The 18959-nt window shown below is 43.8% G+C and overlaps 1 protein-coding gene across 8 annotated transcripts in view; it reads right to left on the minus strand.

Moving 5' to 3' along the window:
• WNK1 (WNK lysine deficient protein kinase 1) overlaps positions 1 to 18959 on the minus strand; it is a 169562-nt gene that overhangs the window by 93396 nt on the left and 57207 nt on the right. For all 8 annotated transcript variants that reach the window (XM_043540308.1, XM_043540290.1, XM_037877892.2 and 5 more), the window contains exons 3-4: positions 10630 to 10850; positions 8515 to 8672 (exon numbers count right to left, since the gene is read on the minus strand). In XM_043540308.1, the coding sequence (XP_043396243.1) occupies positions 8515 to 8672; positions 10630 to 10850 (379 nt within the window). The remainder of the gene's footprint in view (positions 1 to 8514; positions 8673 to 10629; positions 10851 to 18959) is intronic.

The following is an 18959-nucleotide window of genomic DNA, read 5'->3' on the forward strand; positions in this document are numbered from 1 at the left end:
CACCACCACAACAACAACAAAAAAATGAAGGAGTCTAGCAAAAAGAGTAGAAAACAAAGAGGAAGACATGTAACCATGTACCTCCTATGTGCTCTACAGAGTATTTTATAATCTAATGGTAGGCCCAGGGAGTCAATTTTACTCTCCATTCAGTGAGCTACTCAAAAACCACCACCACTCAGGACTGGATTTGAAAACCCTGAGCAGCCAGCGGAATCCGTCAACTTAAATAGCCTTAAAAACGGCTTAAACCATTTGTTTGCCTGGCCACTTACACCATCCACAGCTATTTTTAAGAAGTGTTTTACAACCAGGTTTAACACTTCTGTCTAAAGTTAATGCAGCCAAACCTTGTTAGTCAAACTCATTTTAAACATGATTCACACTATTAGTTTTACTACCAAGGTGTAGCACAGGGAAAAGTCTTCCTTTTCACTACCCAGAATTTACTTAATTAGTATGATCCATGTTTAGGCAATGTTCATCTATCCAGAGAAAAATGAGCCACTATTAGAGGAACTAGGACATTAAGTTGGAACTGACAATACCAAATGCAAACCAAGGAGCTATGCTGCTCCCCACCAGCCAGGGAAATGGCCCACTTTTCATTGCTGTCCCTACTTCCATGGTCCTTCTCCACCCAGCTGTTATAGCACCAAGGACCTATGACTCTACACCAGAACAAAGCCCCTGGTCTTCTATGCATACAGTACTCTTTCATTAGTGGATCCTAGAGCATGAACTCTCAGGTCTGTAAACCAGATTTTATTTTATTTCAAGTTGGTGATAAACATTTCAACAGGCTGTCTATAAAATGCAATCAAGTCTTACACAATCAGCCCTTGGTCTCCCACATGGAATACTGAAGCCTTCCAAACTGGTAAGGCCACTTTAGAGATGAAAACACTGCCTAACTTAATGAAACCTGGAGTACACAAAATGGACATGTGATGACAAATACCTAAAACACTTAGCTGATGGCATATGAATTTTCAAGGTGAACAACATAACGCAGGAAGCTCAAGGACAGAGTGTCCTTTGACAAGTAACTGAATCCTCTAAGCAGCTGCAAGTTCTCTTTCACAAACACAGAGTCTGCTACCACTCTCAGTAATACTTGGAGTTCAGATTTTGCAAAGACTTCAACAGAAGATATAAAAAGCTGGCATGCCTGCAATTCTAGCTCCAGGAGACCTGTTCCCTTCTGAAGTAGCATGTGGGTTACTCTACTTGTTGCACTGAACCAGGTTGCACAAATTAAAATTTACTGGGAGGTGAGTGGGAGAGAAACTAAGCCTTCATCTTGCAAAGTTATTTTTCCTGATCTTTATACCTTTGCAAGGTTACTCCAGCTTCTGCACAGCTCTCATGTTTGTATTTGAAGGAAAATCAGTGCACACTTCTTAAAAGGTGGCTAATTTTCCTATAACTTCTGTGCAACAGGATCACAAATTAGTGTCTTAGGTACTTCTGCTCCTGCTTCTTCCACCCTTAATTCTTACTGCCTATATAGCACAATGCAACAACAGAAGTTAATTTCATCCCAGTCTTTCTTTCCATCTCTAATTTAAAGCGATTAAATGAATTTTAGTTTGCATTAAGCTGACTTTTTGTTGGTCAAGAACAAAAGCGCCAAGTGCCATCCAAGTTGCTTCACTTGTGTCTCTCTCTCTACCAAAGAAGCTCAGTAATGACACACAGCATTCCTATTCCAGTTCCAGACCTTCCCAAACGGAAATTGGGAATGGTGTCATCTGTACAGAATTGTGTGAAAGCTGTATGTCATGGCAGAGTGTCCACTAGAGACCAGGATGGGACCAAACTAATTTCACTTTTCAAAAAGTGCCCAAATGTAACGCACGCTAACATGGATTTCTCCACCCCTCAACCAACCTTGCCCCGAGAGGGCATTCCTCCACAACATTGCAAAAAACTCAACCTAAGTCTCCACAGCAACAGCAGCTGGTGCACAGCCCATGCCTTAGTGGGAACAGAATAATTTCTAGAATGTCTTCAGAAGGATATACATGCACTTACCTAGATCTTGGAGGATAGCTCGTCTTCCTCGATTATTCAGCACAGTTAGCTATAGCACAATCTACTTTAAAGGAACTGTGACTCTGCACCCCATATTCTTCACAGTGATACTGTGATATAATTATGACATCATAATGTATTTTATGCAAGACAAGTCATGTGAGATGTCATTGGAAAGATTATGATTTGCTGAATATGATTATTCTGTTTGTATGCATGTATCATTTTTGTATCTGAAGTTATGAATATTGACTATATATATCTCAAATGTAGTTACACAGGTTACACTAGACAAGATGTTTTCAGTCTAGATAGTGAGTGGGGAAGGGCCTACTCAGGGCAATGAGTCATTAGGAAAAAACAATAGGCCTTAAGAGAAGCTTATCTCCCACCTGGAGAACCTTCCTGAGAATGCTACAGATGGCCTCCAAGTAATGGCTGCTATGACTCTTCAAAGACCTGTGATGTGACCGCATGTCTCTAGATTCCATCTTGGGATGTCAGTGTTTTTCCACAGACTGGTCTGGGAACTAAGCTTTGAAACAAAGGGTTCCTACCATATGCAAAAGCTATATAAGGCGGGGAGTGACATCATCTGGTGTTCTTCACTCCCCACCCAAGAGGACTCCTGGAAACATCTGAGGAACAAAGACTGAACTGGGGGAAGTGCTGGACCCAGACTACAGGGATTTTTAGCCCGTGAAAGAAACACCTGGGGATTCCAAGCTGTAAAGTGCAGCTTGCCCCTAAAGAATCTACAGCCTGCTTGTATCATCTCTTAGGGTGAGAATCTGCTATTCATACCCTATTTAGAATATTAAGTTTAGTTTGCGTTTTTTGTTTATTTGCTAAGTAATCTGCTTGCTATCACTTATAGTCACTTAAAATCTATCTTTTGTAGTTAATTAACTTGTTTTTGCTTTATCTAAAATCAGTGTGGAAATCATAACTCAGGGGCAAAAGGCTGTTGATATTCCTCTCCACATTGAGGGAGGAGGCCAATTTTATGAGCTTACACTGTACAGTCCCCTGTGCAGCATAAGACAGTATAATTTTGACAGTATAATCTCCTTCCTTAGAAGTTTTTAAAGTCAGGCTTGACAAAGCCCTGGCTGGGATGATTTAATTGGGGATTGGTCCTGCTTTGAGCAAGGGGTTGGACTAGATGACCTCCTGAGGTCCCTTCCAACCCTGATATTCTATGATTCTATACTCCAGAGGGGTTGCATGCCTCGGAGCTGGGTATAGCTTTCCCATGCAGAGGCTGGTCATAGAGCTTGCTTGTAACTGCAGTTGGGTGTCCCCCTACCTGTATGTATGCTGGTTAAAGTGCAGGCTGGATGGCTCCGTGGCTTGTCACGGCAGTACAGTGTGAGCGGGAGCCCAGGCTGGTGGGCCAGGGGCTCAGTGGTACCCCAGTTCCAGGTTGCACCTTGCAGGGGAACCCATCACAGGAACTTCTGTATGTTCTCAGCCAGGAATTTTTAGGGCTTGGAAGAAATAGTTTTGAGGGTGAAATGAATGTCACATTAGCAACTAGCTTTAGGCCCACAAGAGGTAGACATGTGTCCAGTTTGTTTTCCTCAAATACTATATGAAAAAAACTTTGAGGAAAAGAAAAAGCAAAGAAGGTTAGCAGTAGTTCATTAGTTTAGTGATATTCTGGCACAACATCTTGACTATCAAACTTCCTCAGAGACCATCAATGTCAGAAACTGGGTTCAGTTAAATCAATCTTGCATATAGCATAGGAGATAAATGAGAGGCAAGCAAAGGCCCAAAATAGTGATTGAGAGCTGATATGGAGATTTAGCTCCAGGGATGCCACATCTGGGAGGCAAAAAAAACCCTAAACAAAACAGGAGAACCACATTGCTGAAATAAGTTCTTGTTTAAAGTTCATAAAGGGTCTACCCAGGTCTGAGACATTTCAACATGTGAAACTCTTTCATTACTTGACAACTGGGGGTCTGGCAAACCAGATGGTCTTTAAAAATTAAACATAGCCACTAGTTCACAAGTCTGGCATAGAAGAATTACTGACAGAGCTGCTACACAAGTAGAGCATTTGTTTTCTTCTTGGCATTCTTAGATACTCCTTTAGGAGTGAGATCTAACTAAAACAAGGAGAAGCAAAACCAGAAAGATATGCTGGAAGAGCAAACTAAGCATGCTTGCTGTCCACTCAGTAGCACATGGTAACTGAGAAACGAACAGTAGCCTGGGTACAACTTGGGTTGGTGTTCAAGTTTTCATCTAATACTCTCGCTTGTCCAAGCGGGTTACAGACAAAACCCCATCTGAAGTGATTTTGTCCACTGGGTCAGAGGTATATTCTCACTTACCAGCTAATTTGCTTTCGGTGCTTGGTTTGGCTCTTCCTCCTCACTTGCTCTGACATGTTGAGCAATTAAGGATTTGCCCACCGTGCGGGCTCCCCCCCTCCACTTTTCCAGAGTGATGCTTGCCAATTGCCCGCTCTATCTCCTTAACAATGCTTGAACTTGGAAAGTCTGGTAGGATTAGAGTCCATGGCCCTGTCTCAACTGAGCCACAGAAAGCAAGTTACCCAGCAAACGAGAACATGCCTTGCTGTAGATCAGTCCGACAACACACACATACTAAATTCTGGAAAGCACTAACTGAAAACCCAGAGTAGGGAAGGAGAACAAAAGATTCCAGGCTCAACTTTAAGAGGGAGCTTGAGAGCAAAGGAGCAGGGGAAGGAGGAATAGAAACCTCCAAACCCTTCAGCTGCTCCCCATGAAGAAAGCTTCTCGGGGAAGCCCTGCTCTAAATATCCTGCAACCAAGGGCTGGGTCCACAACCACCTGCATAATTTGTGCATGGAGAGAGTGAGAGCACAGGGAACACCAGATTACAGCTCTACAAAGCTTGTCTATTGCCATCTCCCCTCTCCAGCCCAGATGATGGCCATGGCTCTGGCAGACTGAGCTTTAACTGATACTGGCCAGCGAAATTCTGAGGGTTTGTAGGCCTTCTAGAGTCTGCATCTGATTAAACTAAATTATCCATGATTAAGTCTACATTTGTCAGACATCACAGAATCTGTGACTTCCAGAGACCTCCGTGACGTTTTCTGCTTCAGCCCCTGGGACTGCAGGACTGGAGTTGGCAGCCAGCGGGACCCTGGCAGGGTTCCAGCAACAAGCAACAGCCTCCTCAGGTGGCCTTCCTCAGGGTTGCAGGGATTGGGGGGATAGAACCACGCAGCTCCTAGCTACCATGGTGGCAGGGGAAAACCATGGACCCGCAGCAGCAAAAGTCAGACAGATCATGGCTTCTGTGAATTTTTTGTTTATTGCCCGTGACCTGTCCGTGACTTTTACTAAAAATAACCGTGACAAAAGCTTAGCCTTATCCATAATGAATCTGGCTGCCTGAGGTCTTTCTTTGAACCCTGAAAAAGAGAAAGGAAAAAACTGTCCATTTCCCTGAATAAGTATAGAGGAGGTCTGCTCTTGAAATCCAGTGGGTAGCAGCAGGCTTTTCCCTTCATGTTCTAGACTGGGACCAAAACTCCCAAGGAAATATCATGGTTAGCTGAAATGGGGACAGGCTTTCCTGTAAAAGCTAGGACAGATGCACAGAGGCACCTTGTCATTACAGAAGATTAAAGATGGAGGAAGACCGGAAAGAGCAGAGAGCTCTCCCATGCTCCTGGTTGAGTTGATTGCTATTCAAAAACTACCATGTGGATAAAAGAACCACAAATCAGAGATGAGGTTCAAAGGGAGGTTCACAAAACATGAGGAAAACCTCTTCCAACTAATTGGAGGCAATGTAGAGCTAGCTAGAGGGCAAAGTTATGCCACTCAAAGTATAACTAGCATAAGAGGTCCCCTACAGATAAGACCTTAAAAAGTTTAGCACAAAGACTTAAATCCTAAAAGAGCTAAGAGCTGGCTATTGACCAAAAATTTCGGTAGGATACTCAAGATAGGCCAGAATCCCAACTTAGGCAGGAAATCCTTACACAAGTTAAAAAAAAACAACCCCTAATATAAAGCAACAGAGGCATTTTTCATGGGTACAGCATCGTTTGGGCCACCCAAATGCAAATCCCAAACTCCTGCAGCAGTGTTCTGTTATGAAACAGGCAGAGACCTAGGGCACCTGGTTTGGCTATGGAAAATCTTGATGTAAGGGGGGGAGAAACTCTTAGGTATTGGGTGAGCATTAGCAGGTCTGCCTACCAACTCCACCTTCACCAGGTAATTAGGATTAAAGAAATTTCCATCTTAGGTAGACATACCCATGCCAGCTCGATCGGAGCTAGCAAAAATAGAAGCCTCAAACTGCAGTGCAGATATACCCTTAGAGCATTAATATAAGTGACAGAGGAGGAATGTGAAGCCCATTCCAAGGAATAGTAAATAGGAAATTCCAAGGAATAGTAAATGCACCCCATGTCAGTGCTGCAGTGTCTGGGATTGCAGCGTTTGGGTATCCATTGATAAGAGTAGAGTACTTGGTATTGAATTTCTTGGTGGTTCGGTCTACAACAGGAATTCCGCATTTTCGGGGATTTGCTGCAGTACTTGTTTTAGTAATCACTCTTGGAAATGTCTTAGATAAACATAAGCAGTCTGCTGTACAGTTAGTGTCAGAAAACATGTAGGGCCTTACTGACTATTGCCTCCACCCAAGAGAACAAAAAGGTCAGGGCTCTCTTAGCAAGACAGTACAAAAAAGAAACCCAGGTGGTTCATAACCACAACTACAGCCACAGTTTTGCATTTAAACACATACATTCCCTATATTAGCCAATACACTTTGAGGGTGTTTATGTGCAGCCATTTCCCTTAGGAAGCAGGTCATCCTGCACTGAGCAGGTCATCCAGGAGATCTTCTCACCCACATGCTCACATCCAAGGCAATGTGTATTCTGGCTAGGACCTAAGGGAATGCAATAAAGGTACTTTTTCCCCCCTCCCCAATTTACTACAAGACCAAGTAAATCAAATAACTCTGGTATCTCCTGCATTGCTTAATTGGCACAGTCTTGTGAGAGTGTCCAAATAAACCAATCCTTCAAATAAGGACACCAAACCCTCTTGGGGGGGTGGGGGGGGGGGGGAGGGTTACTGCTATATGACATACATTAACACTTGCAGGCCACATGACAGGCCAGATGGAAAAAAAACAAATTGGAAGCGCCCTCATAAATCTTAGGTACTTCAGGTGAGAAGGAGCAATTGCAATGATATAGATCAAAAAGATACTGCACATTATTTCCTAGTCAATTTTGTCTTCTCACTATCCACCCGTTAAGATTGTGAGGCATTAGGAACATGGACTGTATTGGTGTTCCATCCAAAGCTAAGCACTTCATTCACAAATCCTCACCCCTAAAGCCATTCCACAAGGTTAACAAGAAAACATATGGAAACTTCTTGGGTTCCCACCAGTAGATAATGAAATCATCTGTTGGCAAACAAGGTTCTCTACTTCCAACTGGAAGTTGTTTTTTTTTTTCCCAAAAATCAGTCAAGAAACAGACAAGTTATAGATGCCAGAAATTCCAATTCTGAGGGTTACTATCACCACCTCATTCTTATTTTTCTGAATATTTAGCTCTGAAGACTGATTACTTATCCAGCATGCTGCAAGACAGCAGTATCATCATCCTCATTAGGAGACCTTCAACTATTTCACAACATTATATTTAAAAAAAGGCACCACTGACAGATTTAATTGGAGGTCCTATCATTCCCAACTACTCAAAAATTACACTCTTGATTTGGTGCCAAGGCAGGTGGCTCGGACTATGCAAATATCACCATCTGAATGTCTAGGGAAAACAAAAACCTCCCTAGCTTGGTCCAGTGACATTTTTACAAGCACTCCATTCGGCATCTTTTTTTCACTTCATTCTGTGAGCTACTTACCTGCTGATAATGTAAAAGATTTCCAGTGGGTAACTATGGAAAGTGGCCGAACAGCAAAATAGCCAAAGGCAATTTAGGATGCAGTAAAGTATTAACTTACAATGACTCAAAAATAAACATATGGAGGATCTGCATTGGCAGTCAGTTAATCCAGAGTTTCCTAGATTTGTGACCCAAGTTTATTCCATAGACGGAAGTTTCAAACTACTCTTCCAAGGCAAAAGCACAAAATTGTAATGGGTCAGAAAATATCCTGTGATATTGGAGTGAGTTTTACTTTGATATAGTACCTTGTTATGTAGTTTTACCTGAATGTAGGATATCAGGCTGTGTATTAAAGAGCTGATTTCTAACATATTAAGTCCTGTAAGTGATTTTCCTTTGAGCACTGTTCACACACTTCTAGCATTTCCGTAGGTTGGGCTAAGCAAAGTAACTTCTACATTTTCACCTAAAGATGTGTCAGCTTGCCTTTTTTACTTCTTGCAAAGTATGAAGCTATCCAGCTTCCTTTGTTAGCAGTAGCACCAGCTCTCGAATCAGCAGGGAGGTATGGGAGACTTACGCTGGTCACTCGACGGTAGATCTGCGCAGCATTTTGGCACTCAGAATAAGGATATTCAGACGTGGCCATCTCAAGCATACACATCCCAAAAGCATATACATCAACGGATTCATCGTATTTCTCCTCATACATCTCGGGTGCCATGAACTCTGGGGTACCTTAAATTAAAAGAACGATTCAGACTCTAAATGTCTCAAAGCGAGCAGAGGCTGCTGGCGTTACTCACCGCAGGAGGAAGTGGATGGGCAGACCTGTGAGAGAAGAGAAAGTGGAGGCAAAAAGAAGAGGGAGGAAACCCTTAGTCACTCTGTTGCATCAATGTATCCCATGGGTGTCCCACTGCAAGGCCTTTGTAAGAAATGAGATGAAAGGGTCCATATTTTGACTGCTTTCCACATGTTACTCAACATAAGGGCAGAAATGGGAAACTTTGGCTACAATAAAAATTGGATCAGGAGATGAAGATCAAATTGAAGACATATGGAGAAAAAAGTAAAAGACTAGCAAGACTGCAAACCAAATACTAGGGAAAGTTAGACACTTACCTTTCCTCCCTGTAAGAAAGGAGGCAATGAGGCTTGTTTCCACATACCTATCCGCCCTCTGCTGCAAAAAAGTAGTACTGGTAAGAGCCCACAGCTAGTCTCTGACCTGTAACACTCCATTTACTTTTTGAAGTGGAACTGTTCAGAAAAGGCCTTGCAATGAAAAACCCAGTCACTACAGATATAGAGCTTCATAAGGAATGAATAAAAGTAATTTTCTGCAAAGGCCACTCACCAGAGCCCTTTTCTTCACATACTTACCTTCTCACCTGCAGTATATTTTATAGGCCTACTGCAGATACAGGCAATAGTGAGGAACATCCTACAGGCAAAAAATACTTAGAAATACAGAGAGATTGAGTTACAGGCACAGAGCGTGAGATTCAACAAGTCCCAGTGTAAATCGTTTGCAGAAGATGCACTGCCCCCTATCCCCCCAATCACAGCACACACTCCACAAGTGAAGAGATAGCACTGTATGATCAGGGCTCCTCCAAGCCAAAGACGAAAGAATTTAAGCAGTGAATTATTTCCTGCAAACTAACCAGATTTAAGACTGTTTGAAGATCAGTCAACCTAGCTTCCCTAATCCTTCCCCACAACCCATAATCCAGAAGTCAATTATATCCAATTAGCCATAGGCTAACAATTGTTAGCAAGAACACAAAGTGATATGACTGAAGCTCTAAGCAGAAAACTAACATGGTACGGACGTGTTTTGTAAGGAAATTTTATATATTGCCATTGTACATTTTTCCACTTCTGTCAATATTTAAACACTACCCTGGTCAGGAAGCAGGAAACATTTTAAAAGTGACAGCGTGCAAAACATCTGCAAACTTATGTCAACACTGTATTCAGGAGAACAGGTATAGGACCATTCAGCAATATGTTTGCTGTATTTTAATAAACTATATTGACACTAAATCAATGTTAGCAGCACATTGAAAAGGACCACCTTGCTCCCTTGTTAGTCTGAATATAATGCAGACTATAAGAACAAAAGTTGATAAAACCAATTTTCCTGGATAATCCAATGGTGTCAGTTTCAAACTAGCTCAAACTAAAATAGGGTACTCTACAATGTTAGATTGACAACCTAGCAGATTTGGGTATGTGGCTAGATGCTAAGATAGGTATCAAGATATATTATTGATAGAAAGGGAGAGGTATGTCACCAAAACCACTTTGTGGGCACCCATCAAACAAACTGGCAATAAATACAATTTCAGATTTAAATCAGTTTAATACCCCATAATCCAGCTACAGTGGTTTTATCAACAGTGTTCAACTAAGCCCTGGGGGGCAACATAATAAGCCTATATTCCCAAAATGCTTCCACAGATTGTGCCCAAATACTAGGAGCACAGATACCAAAACCCTGCAATAAAAGATATTTAATCAGTACAGCAGAATGAGCCCCACAACTCAGAAGCAAAACCAGTATCACTTTTCTGAGCTCAGATCAGGTACTTTAAGAAGAGTACTTGAGTGAAATTTCTGCTGGGAGGGTCAAGTTTCCAAGTAAGTAGACTGGGTCTACCAGCCTCCAAAAACAATATAGGCTTACCTATCACACTCTTGGCAAAGGAAGCTCGTTTCAGGGTTGCCAGACCCAGGTCTCCTATCTTGACTGATCCAGTGGGGCCAGTGATGAAAATGTTGTCACATTTTAGGTCCCGGTGGATAATGGGAGGAGTGCGTGTGTGCAGAAACTGCAAGCCCTTCAATATCTGACGGCACCAGCTTCTTAGTACTTTGATTTTCATCACTTTAAACCTTTTCAAATACCTGAGAAAAAGAACAGAGTAAAAAAGGGAACATATATTTCAGGTTGATTCGCTAGGCTTTCACCATTAATTCTATTAACATATAAAAACAACTAATGTACAGAACTAAATCTAGTAATCTAGAGAGTACACTACAATTTATACGTGGCCTATTTATTACATTTAATGGTCCAATTTCAGTGTACTGGATGCTCTGGAACAGTACCGTTCCACGACAGAGTGTCAGCGCTCCCTATTGGCTGCAGAGCTATAAGCTATGGAAGCAGCAAGCAGGTTTTTGGAGATAGGCAGGACAGGAATGGTGACTCTCTGGCTCTGCAGATCCACTGATCATTCCCCTCCTTGGCAAGGGTGGACAGCAACAGCTGTGACTCAAATATATTTCGTGCTGTCTTTTAGACAGCTACATTAGTCTGGTCCTGCTGACAGGCAGGACTGCAGTTCTTTAAAACTTTCAGAAGAGGAAAGACACTAGTTAGATTTCAAGAATTCATAAATAGCTAGTTCTGTCCTCTACCAAATCTCAGCTTTGCCTTCTACTTTAAGTCTGCCTACACGGCCCCAATGTGACCAGAGTCTTTAAGCAAGTTGCCAAGCTAACCTCCATATAAAGTACGTATTTTTAGTGAGCCTAAGGGCTGGCTTGGCCTATCTAGTTACTTTACATTTTGCTGTTTAATTTTGTTTACTATCCAGGAGGTAACTGCTGAATGTTCTGATGGATAAAATGGAACTCCAATTCTATAGTTGTAAAAGTTGCTGATTTGACACAATATGACTTCAAACGCAGATAGCTGAAGGTTTCACTTTATTTTAATCCGGGTTCTAAAACCCTTTATTTCCAATTATTCCTTATTAAAATTGACATCTTCCATGCTGCACCACCGGCTCAGCAAAGCTATTCTCCCCCGACCCTGCCCACCATTCATTTTTCCTCTAATGTAGTGTTTAAGTAGCTAGTTCTGACCACTATCTTATATAAATATGCCTTTTCCTGGACACAGCAGAGGAAAAGAACACTGGAGAATGTCAAATTCTGAATGAATAGAAGTTTTGTTGGGCAGTGAGTGACAGCTATGAAGTCACCACAGCAACCACTCAGCTATTGAAATATTAATCCAAGCAACTCAGCCAGGAACCTAGGGTACAGTTCAAACTTGCCTCAACTTGACTAATCAAGTTAACTGTTCTCAAAGGTCTCTCAAGAGATGTAGGAAAGGATTTGATCGCTTAAAACCCAACTGAAAACACCATCTGGACTCATTACAGAACGCTGGGAAGATGGAGGGACCTTTTAGTCCCAAGGATGCATTCTACTGAATGGACAATACAAATTCAGCAAATCCAAACCACCTTTCAGAGAAGCCATGGCACAATCTCAAGTTTCTTGACACTCTATTGCTGGTCTCTGACATGGGTTTCAAAAAAGTCTAAATACAAGAGTCAGGCCAGAGATGGAACTTTTGTTTCCAGGCTTGTTAACAGGCTTCATCTGTGTCCACTTCTATACAGGTTTTTATACCAACCTCATCACCATAGTCTCTGAACACCAACCAGTAGTGCATTAAGTAATATGACTAACATCTATCATGCGTGGGTTGGTGTTCTCATCTTCTCCCTGGGAGGAGAATTGTGTATGCAATGTAAGGTTTTCTTAGTTTTAAAAACGTACACCTGGCTGTGTGTTTATATTAGAGAAAGAAAGGTTGAAGAAATGTGCTTTGCACATGCAGAGGAAGGTGGTGACATTTGTGATGGTTCCTAGTTTATTCCACAGACTTGGACCAATCCTTGAGAAAGCTGTCTCCTGCACCACTCCAAGACAGTTGTCCTAATTCCTATGACCAGCACCGAGGTCAGTACTATGTGATGCTACAAGACTGGGATTATCATGTTACCCCAGACCACCAATGTGAGTGCTGGTTTCTGTGTATACACTTCATTAGAAGAACTGGTCTTGATTAAATCATTTGGACCAGTGCTCGCATAAGCTCACGGACATTAATTCCCATTACTACAATTCCTCTGGTTCAAAGAAAGCCCTTGAAATCAAGCTCCTAGTGATAATCCTGCTGTAAAACAGCTCTGTAAAAGCAATCAGGAGCCAAATCCAGAGGGAAATCAGAGCACAATTTAATGAGAGAACAAGGGCAGAAAAAAAGCAAGTCCAGGAAGAAAGAATGAAAGAGGCTCTGGTTCATATCAGCTACCACTCATGATTTTGGCTAAAATACTTTTTGCTACTGACACAGTCATTCATCTCTTTAATGCCTGTTCCAAGGGTCAAATGGTAGTTGCACTCTAGTTCAGCTTTTGGAATCTCCAATTACATTCTTGATTCTCAAATATGCTGGTCTACTGCCAGCTCCTCACTCCTAAAGGAACTGGGCTCATACCATCATCCTGCATCCCTGCAAGATTGATGTAATTTTCCAAAAACACTGTCATAAGTTACCAATCACGTCACTTTTAAACCTCACACAGACAACATTTTAAAAGGAAAAAGAAAACGCTACTCTAGTCCATTTCCAATGAAGACAATGCATCTTAAAACAAACAAACAGTTACCAGGCAGATACCTGCTATTCTAACAGTAATTACATTGTTTTGGACATCAGCAGCAAATCCGAATAAATGGAAAGTCAGATTTGCAAACTGTGCATTGTTAAGTATTAATTTAAAAGACTACCTGCAATGGGGGGGGGGGGGGGAGGAAATAGTCTTAATCCCTTTATGGTGTAGGACCTGAAGAAAGGAGGACCTGAAAAGGTTATTTTCTCCTCACTGCTTGATTTTTATACTAGAAAGTCAGATAGTCTAGCCTGGAAAAATGAAGACTGTAGAAACTAGAGAACTATCACCACAAGAGATGAATGAAAGCTGAACAACTGAAAGGAGAAGGGATTTTAGTCAGACTGTTTAGAACTTGGTTTGTTTTTGTTGGCACTATCATTCCTGGAAAATGGTCATATTTGTAAAAACTGGGCATCCTCTCCTTCAACTAAAGTGTGAGTCTATGCTACACTGAGACTCCCTCAACCAGGCCAAAATGAACATTCCCAATATTTTGAAGGTAAAACCCGAGCAGAAAAAGCCACACAACTGTATTAGACCTTTTCACAGAATACTGCACCCCATATTCTTCAGTGATATTATATTATAATTATGACAATGTATTTTATGCAAGATAAATCATGTGAGGTATCATTGAAAAGGTTATGATTTATTGAATATGATTATCCTATTTGTATGCATGGAACTTTTTGAATCTGAAGTTCGGAGTATTAGGCATATTTTGTTTAGTTGCTAGGTAAGCTCCTCTGATCTGTTTGCTATCCCTTATAGTCACCTAAAATCTATTTTTTGTAGTTAATAAATTTGTTTTTGCTTTATCTAAAACCAGCGTGTGGGAGTCGTAACTCGGGGCAGAAAGCTGTTGTGTATTCCTCTTCACATTGAGCGAGGGGAAAAATTTCATGAGCTTACACTGTATAGTTCCCTGTGCAGTGCAAGACTGTATAATTTTGGGTTTACACTCCAAAGGGGATGCGTGCCTGAGTAGCTGGGAAGTTCCCTAGCTGGAGTCTTCCCATTCAGGGCTGATCACAGCATCTGCATGTAACTGCAGCTGGGTGTGTCCCTACCTGTATGTGGTCTGGGCAGCTTGTCACAGCAGTACAACATAAAGGGAGCCCAGGCTGGTGGGTCAGGGGGGCTCAGTGATACCACAGTTCCAGGTGGCACCCTGGGGGGAACCCGTCACAGTCATTTTTTAACAGTTAAATTTTGTTTAAAGAGAGAACCAGCAGGAAGTCTAGTCTTTGACATAAAAGTGCAATCCGTCCTCTGAGCTACGTGAGCCCCATTCAGTTAACAGAAAAAGAGAACACCATTTCTAAGCATAGTTTTGAAAACTGAATATCTGTGTCTTATAAATGGCTCAGCCAACTCAACACTGCATCTCTCTTTTAAAAAACAGCAATGAACATTTCATTGGCTTTAAGAAGCAGTTCTTAGATGAACATTAGTTTTTAAAAAGCCACATTATGTATCCTGACCTGTTAAGTAATTTAAATTAAACCTAAAATAGTTTTAAATCTGAATTATATTTATGCTCTTTACACTTCTCTAATCTTTCACAATGAAAAGAGACCAGATAATTTCGCTTTGTTCTCATGCATTCAAATGGGCTGCAAACACTGCAGGTCTTATTTAATAAACTACTTATTTAGAATTTATTTAGTAAAACTATTTCTTTAGAATGTTATAGTTTTGTTTGTAAAGCAAGCCTAACAGACAAATTTGACCATCCCTTTCAAATTCTGCCAAAGATATGGAAACATGTTTTATTTTAGTTACAGACAACCCTGACGTTCATTAGGACTTGGACAGGCAGATTCCTTAGCAAGATTAGGGCCTAAAAAGTAACATGAAATTAAAGCCATAAGTCTTCAAATACAGTTATTCTCTTGCTGTATTAGAAACTTTAAGGAAAAAAACATCAAAATAGGTTGTGGTGACCGCTTCCCAATCCCTCTCAAAAAAACCACAGAGTACAGCCCTACAATAAAGCAGACTTTCCCACATTCAGATAAAGGAAATGAGCAGAAGGCTATGAAGTCCACTAGGCAACTTGCTATAGCAATTTAATGTGGAAGACACTCAGACATTACCATCATGGATAGCAGCATAAAGTTGTGAGACTGGTAAATCTCCCTCATGGCTAGGACCCTACCAATTTCATGACTGAGAAAAACATGTCAAGGACTGCAAATAAGCCCTTCCCATCAAATCTGACCTTCCCAAAATCAGCCGGCCTGGGGAGGCACAGGACTTGTCCTTCTCCTGCACAGCTGTTATCGGAGGAAGATCAGACCCACCTCCACAGGCAGTGCAGAAGTGAGGATGTACCACCCTCACTTCTGCATTGCAGCAGCCCCTGAGCTGGACTCCGGGCTTCCACCCCCTGCGGCTCTTGCTGTGGGTCAGGGCGCCGGGTGGGGGGCTTCTGCCCCCCGCAGCTCCTGCAAGTGCTCAGGGCACTGGGCTCAGGACACCCGGGCTGAGGCCTGCTGCAGCCCCAGGCTATTGCTTCTCCCACACACCCCTGCGGCTCCTGCCAGGGCTGCAGACCTGCCGGAGCTCAGGGCTGCCACCCTCAGCGGCTCCAGCCCCCACAGCTCCTGCCCAGCTCAGGGCTGTCTCCACCACCAAGGCTCAGGATGCCTAAACTTCAGGGTTCCTGCCACCGCCGCCCCCCCCCGCAGTCACAGCTCCTGCCCAGGCTCAGGGCGCTCGAGATCCGGGGCTTCCACTCCCTCCCCACGTGGCTTGTGCCTGGGCTCTGGGGCTGCTACCTCCCCACGCCTCCTGCTGGGAATGGGGGCACCCAGGCTCCAGCCAGGACTCAGGGCTTCCACACCCTGCAGCTCCTGCCCAAGCTCAGGGACCTGTGCTATGGGCTGCCACGCCCCACAGCTCCACCCCCTCCCCCAGCACCGCTCCTGCCCAGATTTGGGGTTGCTGCCATCCCCCATGGCACCAGCTGGGACTTGGGGTGCTCAGGCTGAGGGCTGCTGCCCCGCCACGGTTTCTGCCCCAGCTCCAGGCTTCTGCCCCTCCTGCTGGCTCCTGCCAGAGCTTGGGGTTTCAGCCCCCATGGCTCCACTCAGGGAACCTGAGCTTCGGGCTTCAGCCCCTGCAGCTCTTGCTGGGGCTTGGAGCTTCCACCCCATGGCTCCTGCCAGGGCTGGGCACCCATTTTTTAAATTGTCTGGGGCCCCTGGGCACAGGCCCCATGGGCCCATGTGTTAATCCACCACTAGCCCTGACTAGCAATTAGGATCCCTGGTTGGGGTGCTCCCATCAGCAATGGGGAGATCAGGCCTACCTCCACCTCTGGGAGCCTCCTCCAGCTCCAGGAAACTTCGCAGCTGCTGCTTTCACAACTGGGCTTTGAAGCATGAATTTGGTAAGGCCCTACTCATGGAGTTTAGCTAAATGACAGTCCAAACCGAAAGGGTAATCGGGATTACCCCCCGGCCCTCTGGCTGCAGGAGCCCTGAGCCTCCCTCCCCGACCCAGAGGAACTCTGGGCCGGCCGAAGCCCCAAGCCCCTTCAACCCCCACACCTGACCAGAAAAGCCCCAGGCCAGCTGCAGCCTGACGCCCCCCCCAATCAGAGGAGCCCCAGCATGACCGGCCAAAGCCCTGAGCTGAGTCTCCCCTGCCCGGAGGAGCCCTAGCTGAGCTGAGCCAAGCCTCCCATGCCTGGAGGAGCCTGGGGCTGGCTGCAGCGGTGCCTCCCCTCCCCAGACCCAACCCGCCCACTAGCCAGGGGAAAAGCATCTGTATAAGATGTTTTTGATATGCCCCATGCAGGTTTCAAGGCTGCTGAGGAGGTGGTATGTGCCTCCTCAGCCGCTCTGGAACCTGCATAGGGCATAATAAAGCAAAAACTTCACCACCAAACCCACAACCGGGGGTCCAGTGGCCACAGCAGCACCAGGAGAGGCAGCGCCTCCCCTGGCTTATTGTACCCGCCACCCATGAATTGAGGTAAACCAGGACTGAATTATCTTCCCATTAGGCAATGCAGAAGCTCAGTCCATTTAAGTTTCCAAATCTGATCCAGTTAGATGATGATTAAGATGTTTCACCTAAAAGTTTTCTATTCCTTCTGTCCAGAGAGTCATGTGAATGAACTTTCAGAGGAAAGCAGTTACACAGCCTGGGGCACACGGTGCGGTGGCAGATAGGCTCCCACTTCAGGAACTGGTATACTTGTCCTGTTGTACTGTCCTGGGCTCAGACTCATCTGATCCCCAGTGGGAACAGAAGGTTAATGGGAAGACTCTCATGGGCTGGAGAGATTCTGGGGCAGAAAACTGTCGTCAAACCCCAACAAATGATGAAAGGATTGGGAGATCTGGTTTCAAAAGCATATAAGATACAAAATAGAGAGGCAGAAATATTGGCATCACTAGCAATCAGCATACCCTTCCAACTAGGATGTGTGTAACCCGGAACAAGACAAACAAGAACGGTTCAGATTTATACAGTGCAAAAAAATTTGTTACCTTTTCTTGAGTCTACAGATTGGAAAGATGCTAATTGACCCATTCAGCATAATGGATTATGTCTGCAATCTAAATTATCTTTAAGTGTCATTGTTAACTATTTACTTGTTTTAGTATAAACATCCAGTCCTTTCCTGCCTCCCACAATTCCTCAAGTGCCAAAACCCTTCCATCCATCTGAAAAAACTTCCAATTTAACAACTCAACCTAACACTAAAACTTTATCCTCAAATCCCAATAGCAAAAACAAATAGAATGCACCAAATTCTCTCCTAACACACTTGAAACATGGGTGCATATCCAGAGCTTTATGTCGAGACTTCAACTGTATTTCTCACAGAAAGGCTCTGCAGAGCCATTCATTTATTAGACACCACTGTAATATAATACTGAATTAAGTTTAAGTATTTTAGGAGGGTTTTGTTTTGTTTTTTTTATTAAAAATGCAAATATTTACGTACTAACAACGGATTTTATGTAATTCCATGAGGGAGACCACAACCTTCCAGGAACTAAGAACAGCAGGAGACAGTTAAGCAAATTCACTCAGGTTGTATCACCTCCTCGGAGCTACCACCTGGAAAGAGTCTCGCATATAGATTAATCAAACTAGATTATCCAGGGATCAACAGAAAGAAGGGACTTTCAATTCAATAGCCTGAGTTAAAAAGGACTCTCAGCCTTCCCTCTGATCCAGCAGACAGATAGAACCTAGGGAGCCCCAATCCTTAGGGAAGGTTGGAAGGTCTTTGACCCACTGCAACCCCATGAGCAGAGTCGTCCCTAGCCATTTTGGTGCCCTATGCAGCCCCCCTGCAGGGGAGGGGGGCAGCTGGCCCCAGGCCTTCCTGGTGGGCAGGAGCAGGTTGTGGGGCAGGGGAGGAAGAGTGCCCCCCAGCACGGGCCAGCTGAGCAGGTTGGGGCCGGGTCGCTCCACTTCCTGCCACCCGGTGAGTGGAGGGCAGGCCTGACCCCACACTCACAGGGTGGCAGGAAGTGGACCGACCTGGGCCCAGCCCATTCCACTTTGC

This window comes from Chelonia mydas, chromosome 1 (assembly GCF_015237465.2).
Source record: "Chelonia mydas isolate rCheMyd1 chromosome 1, rCheMyd1.pri.v2, whole genome shotgun sequence".
Lineage (NCBI taxonomy): Eukaryota > Metazoa > Chordata > Testudines > Cheloniidae > Chelonia > Chelonia mydas.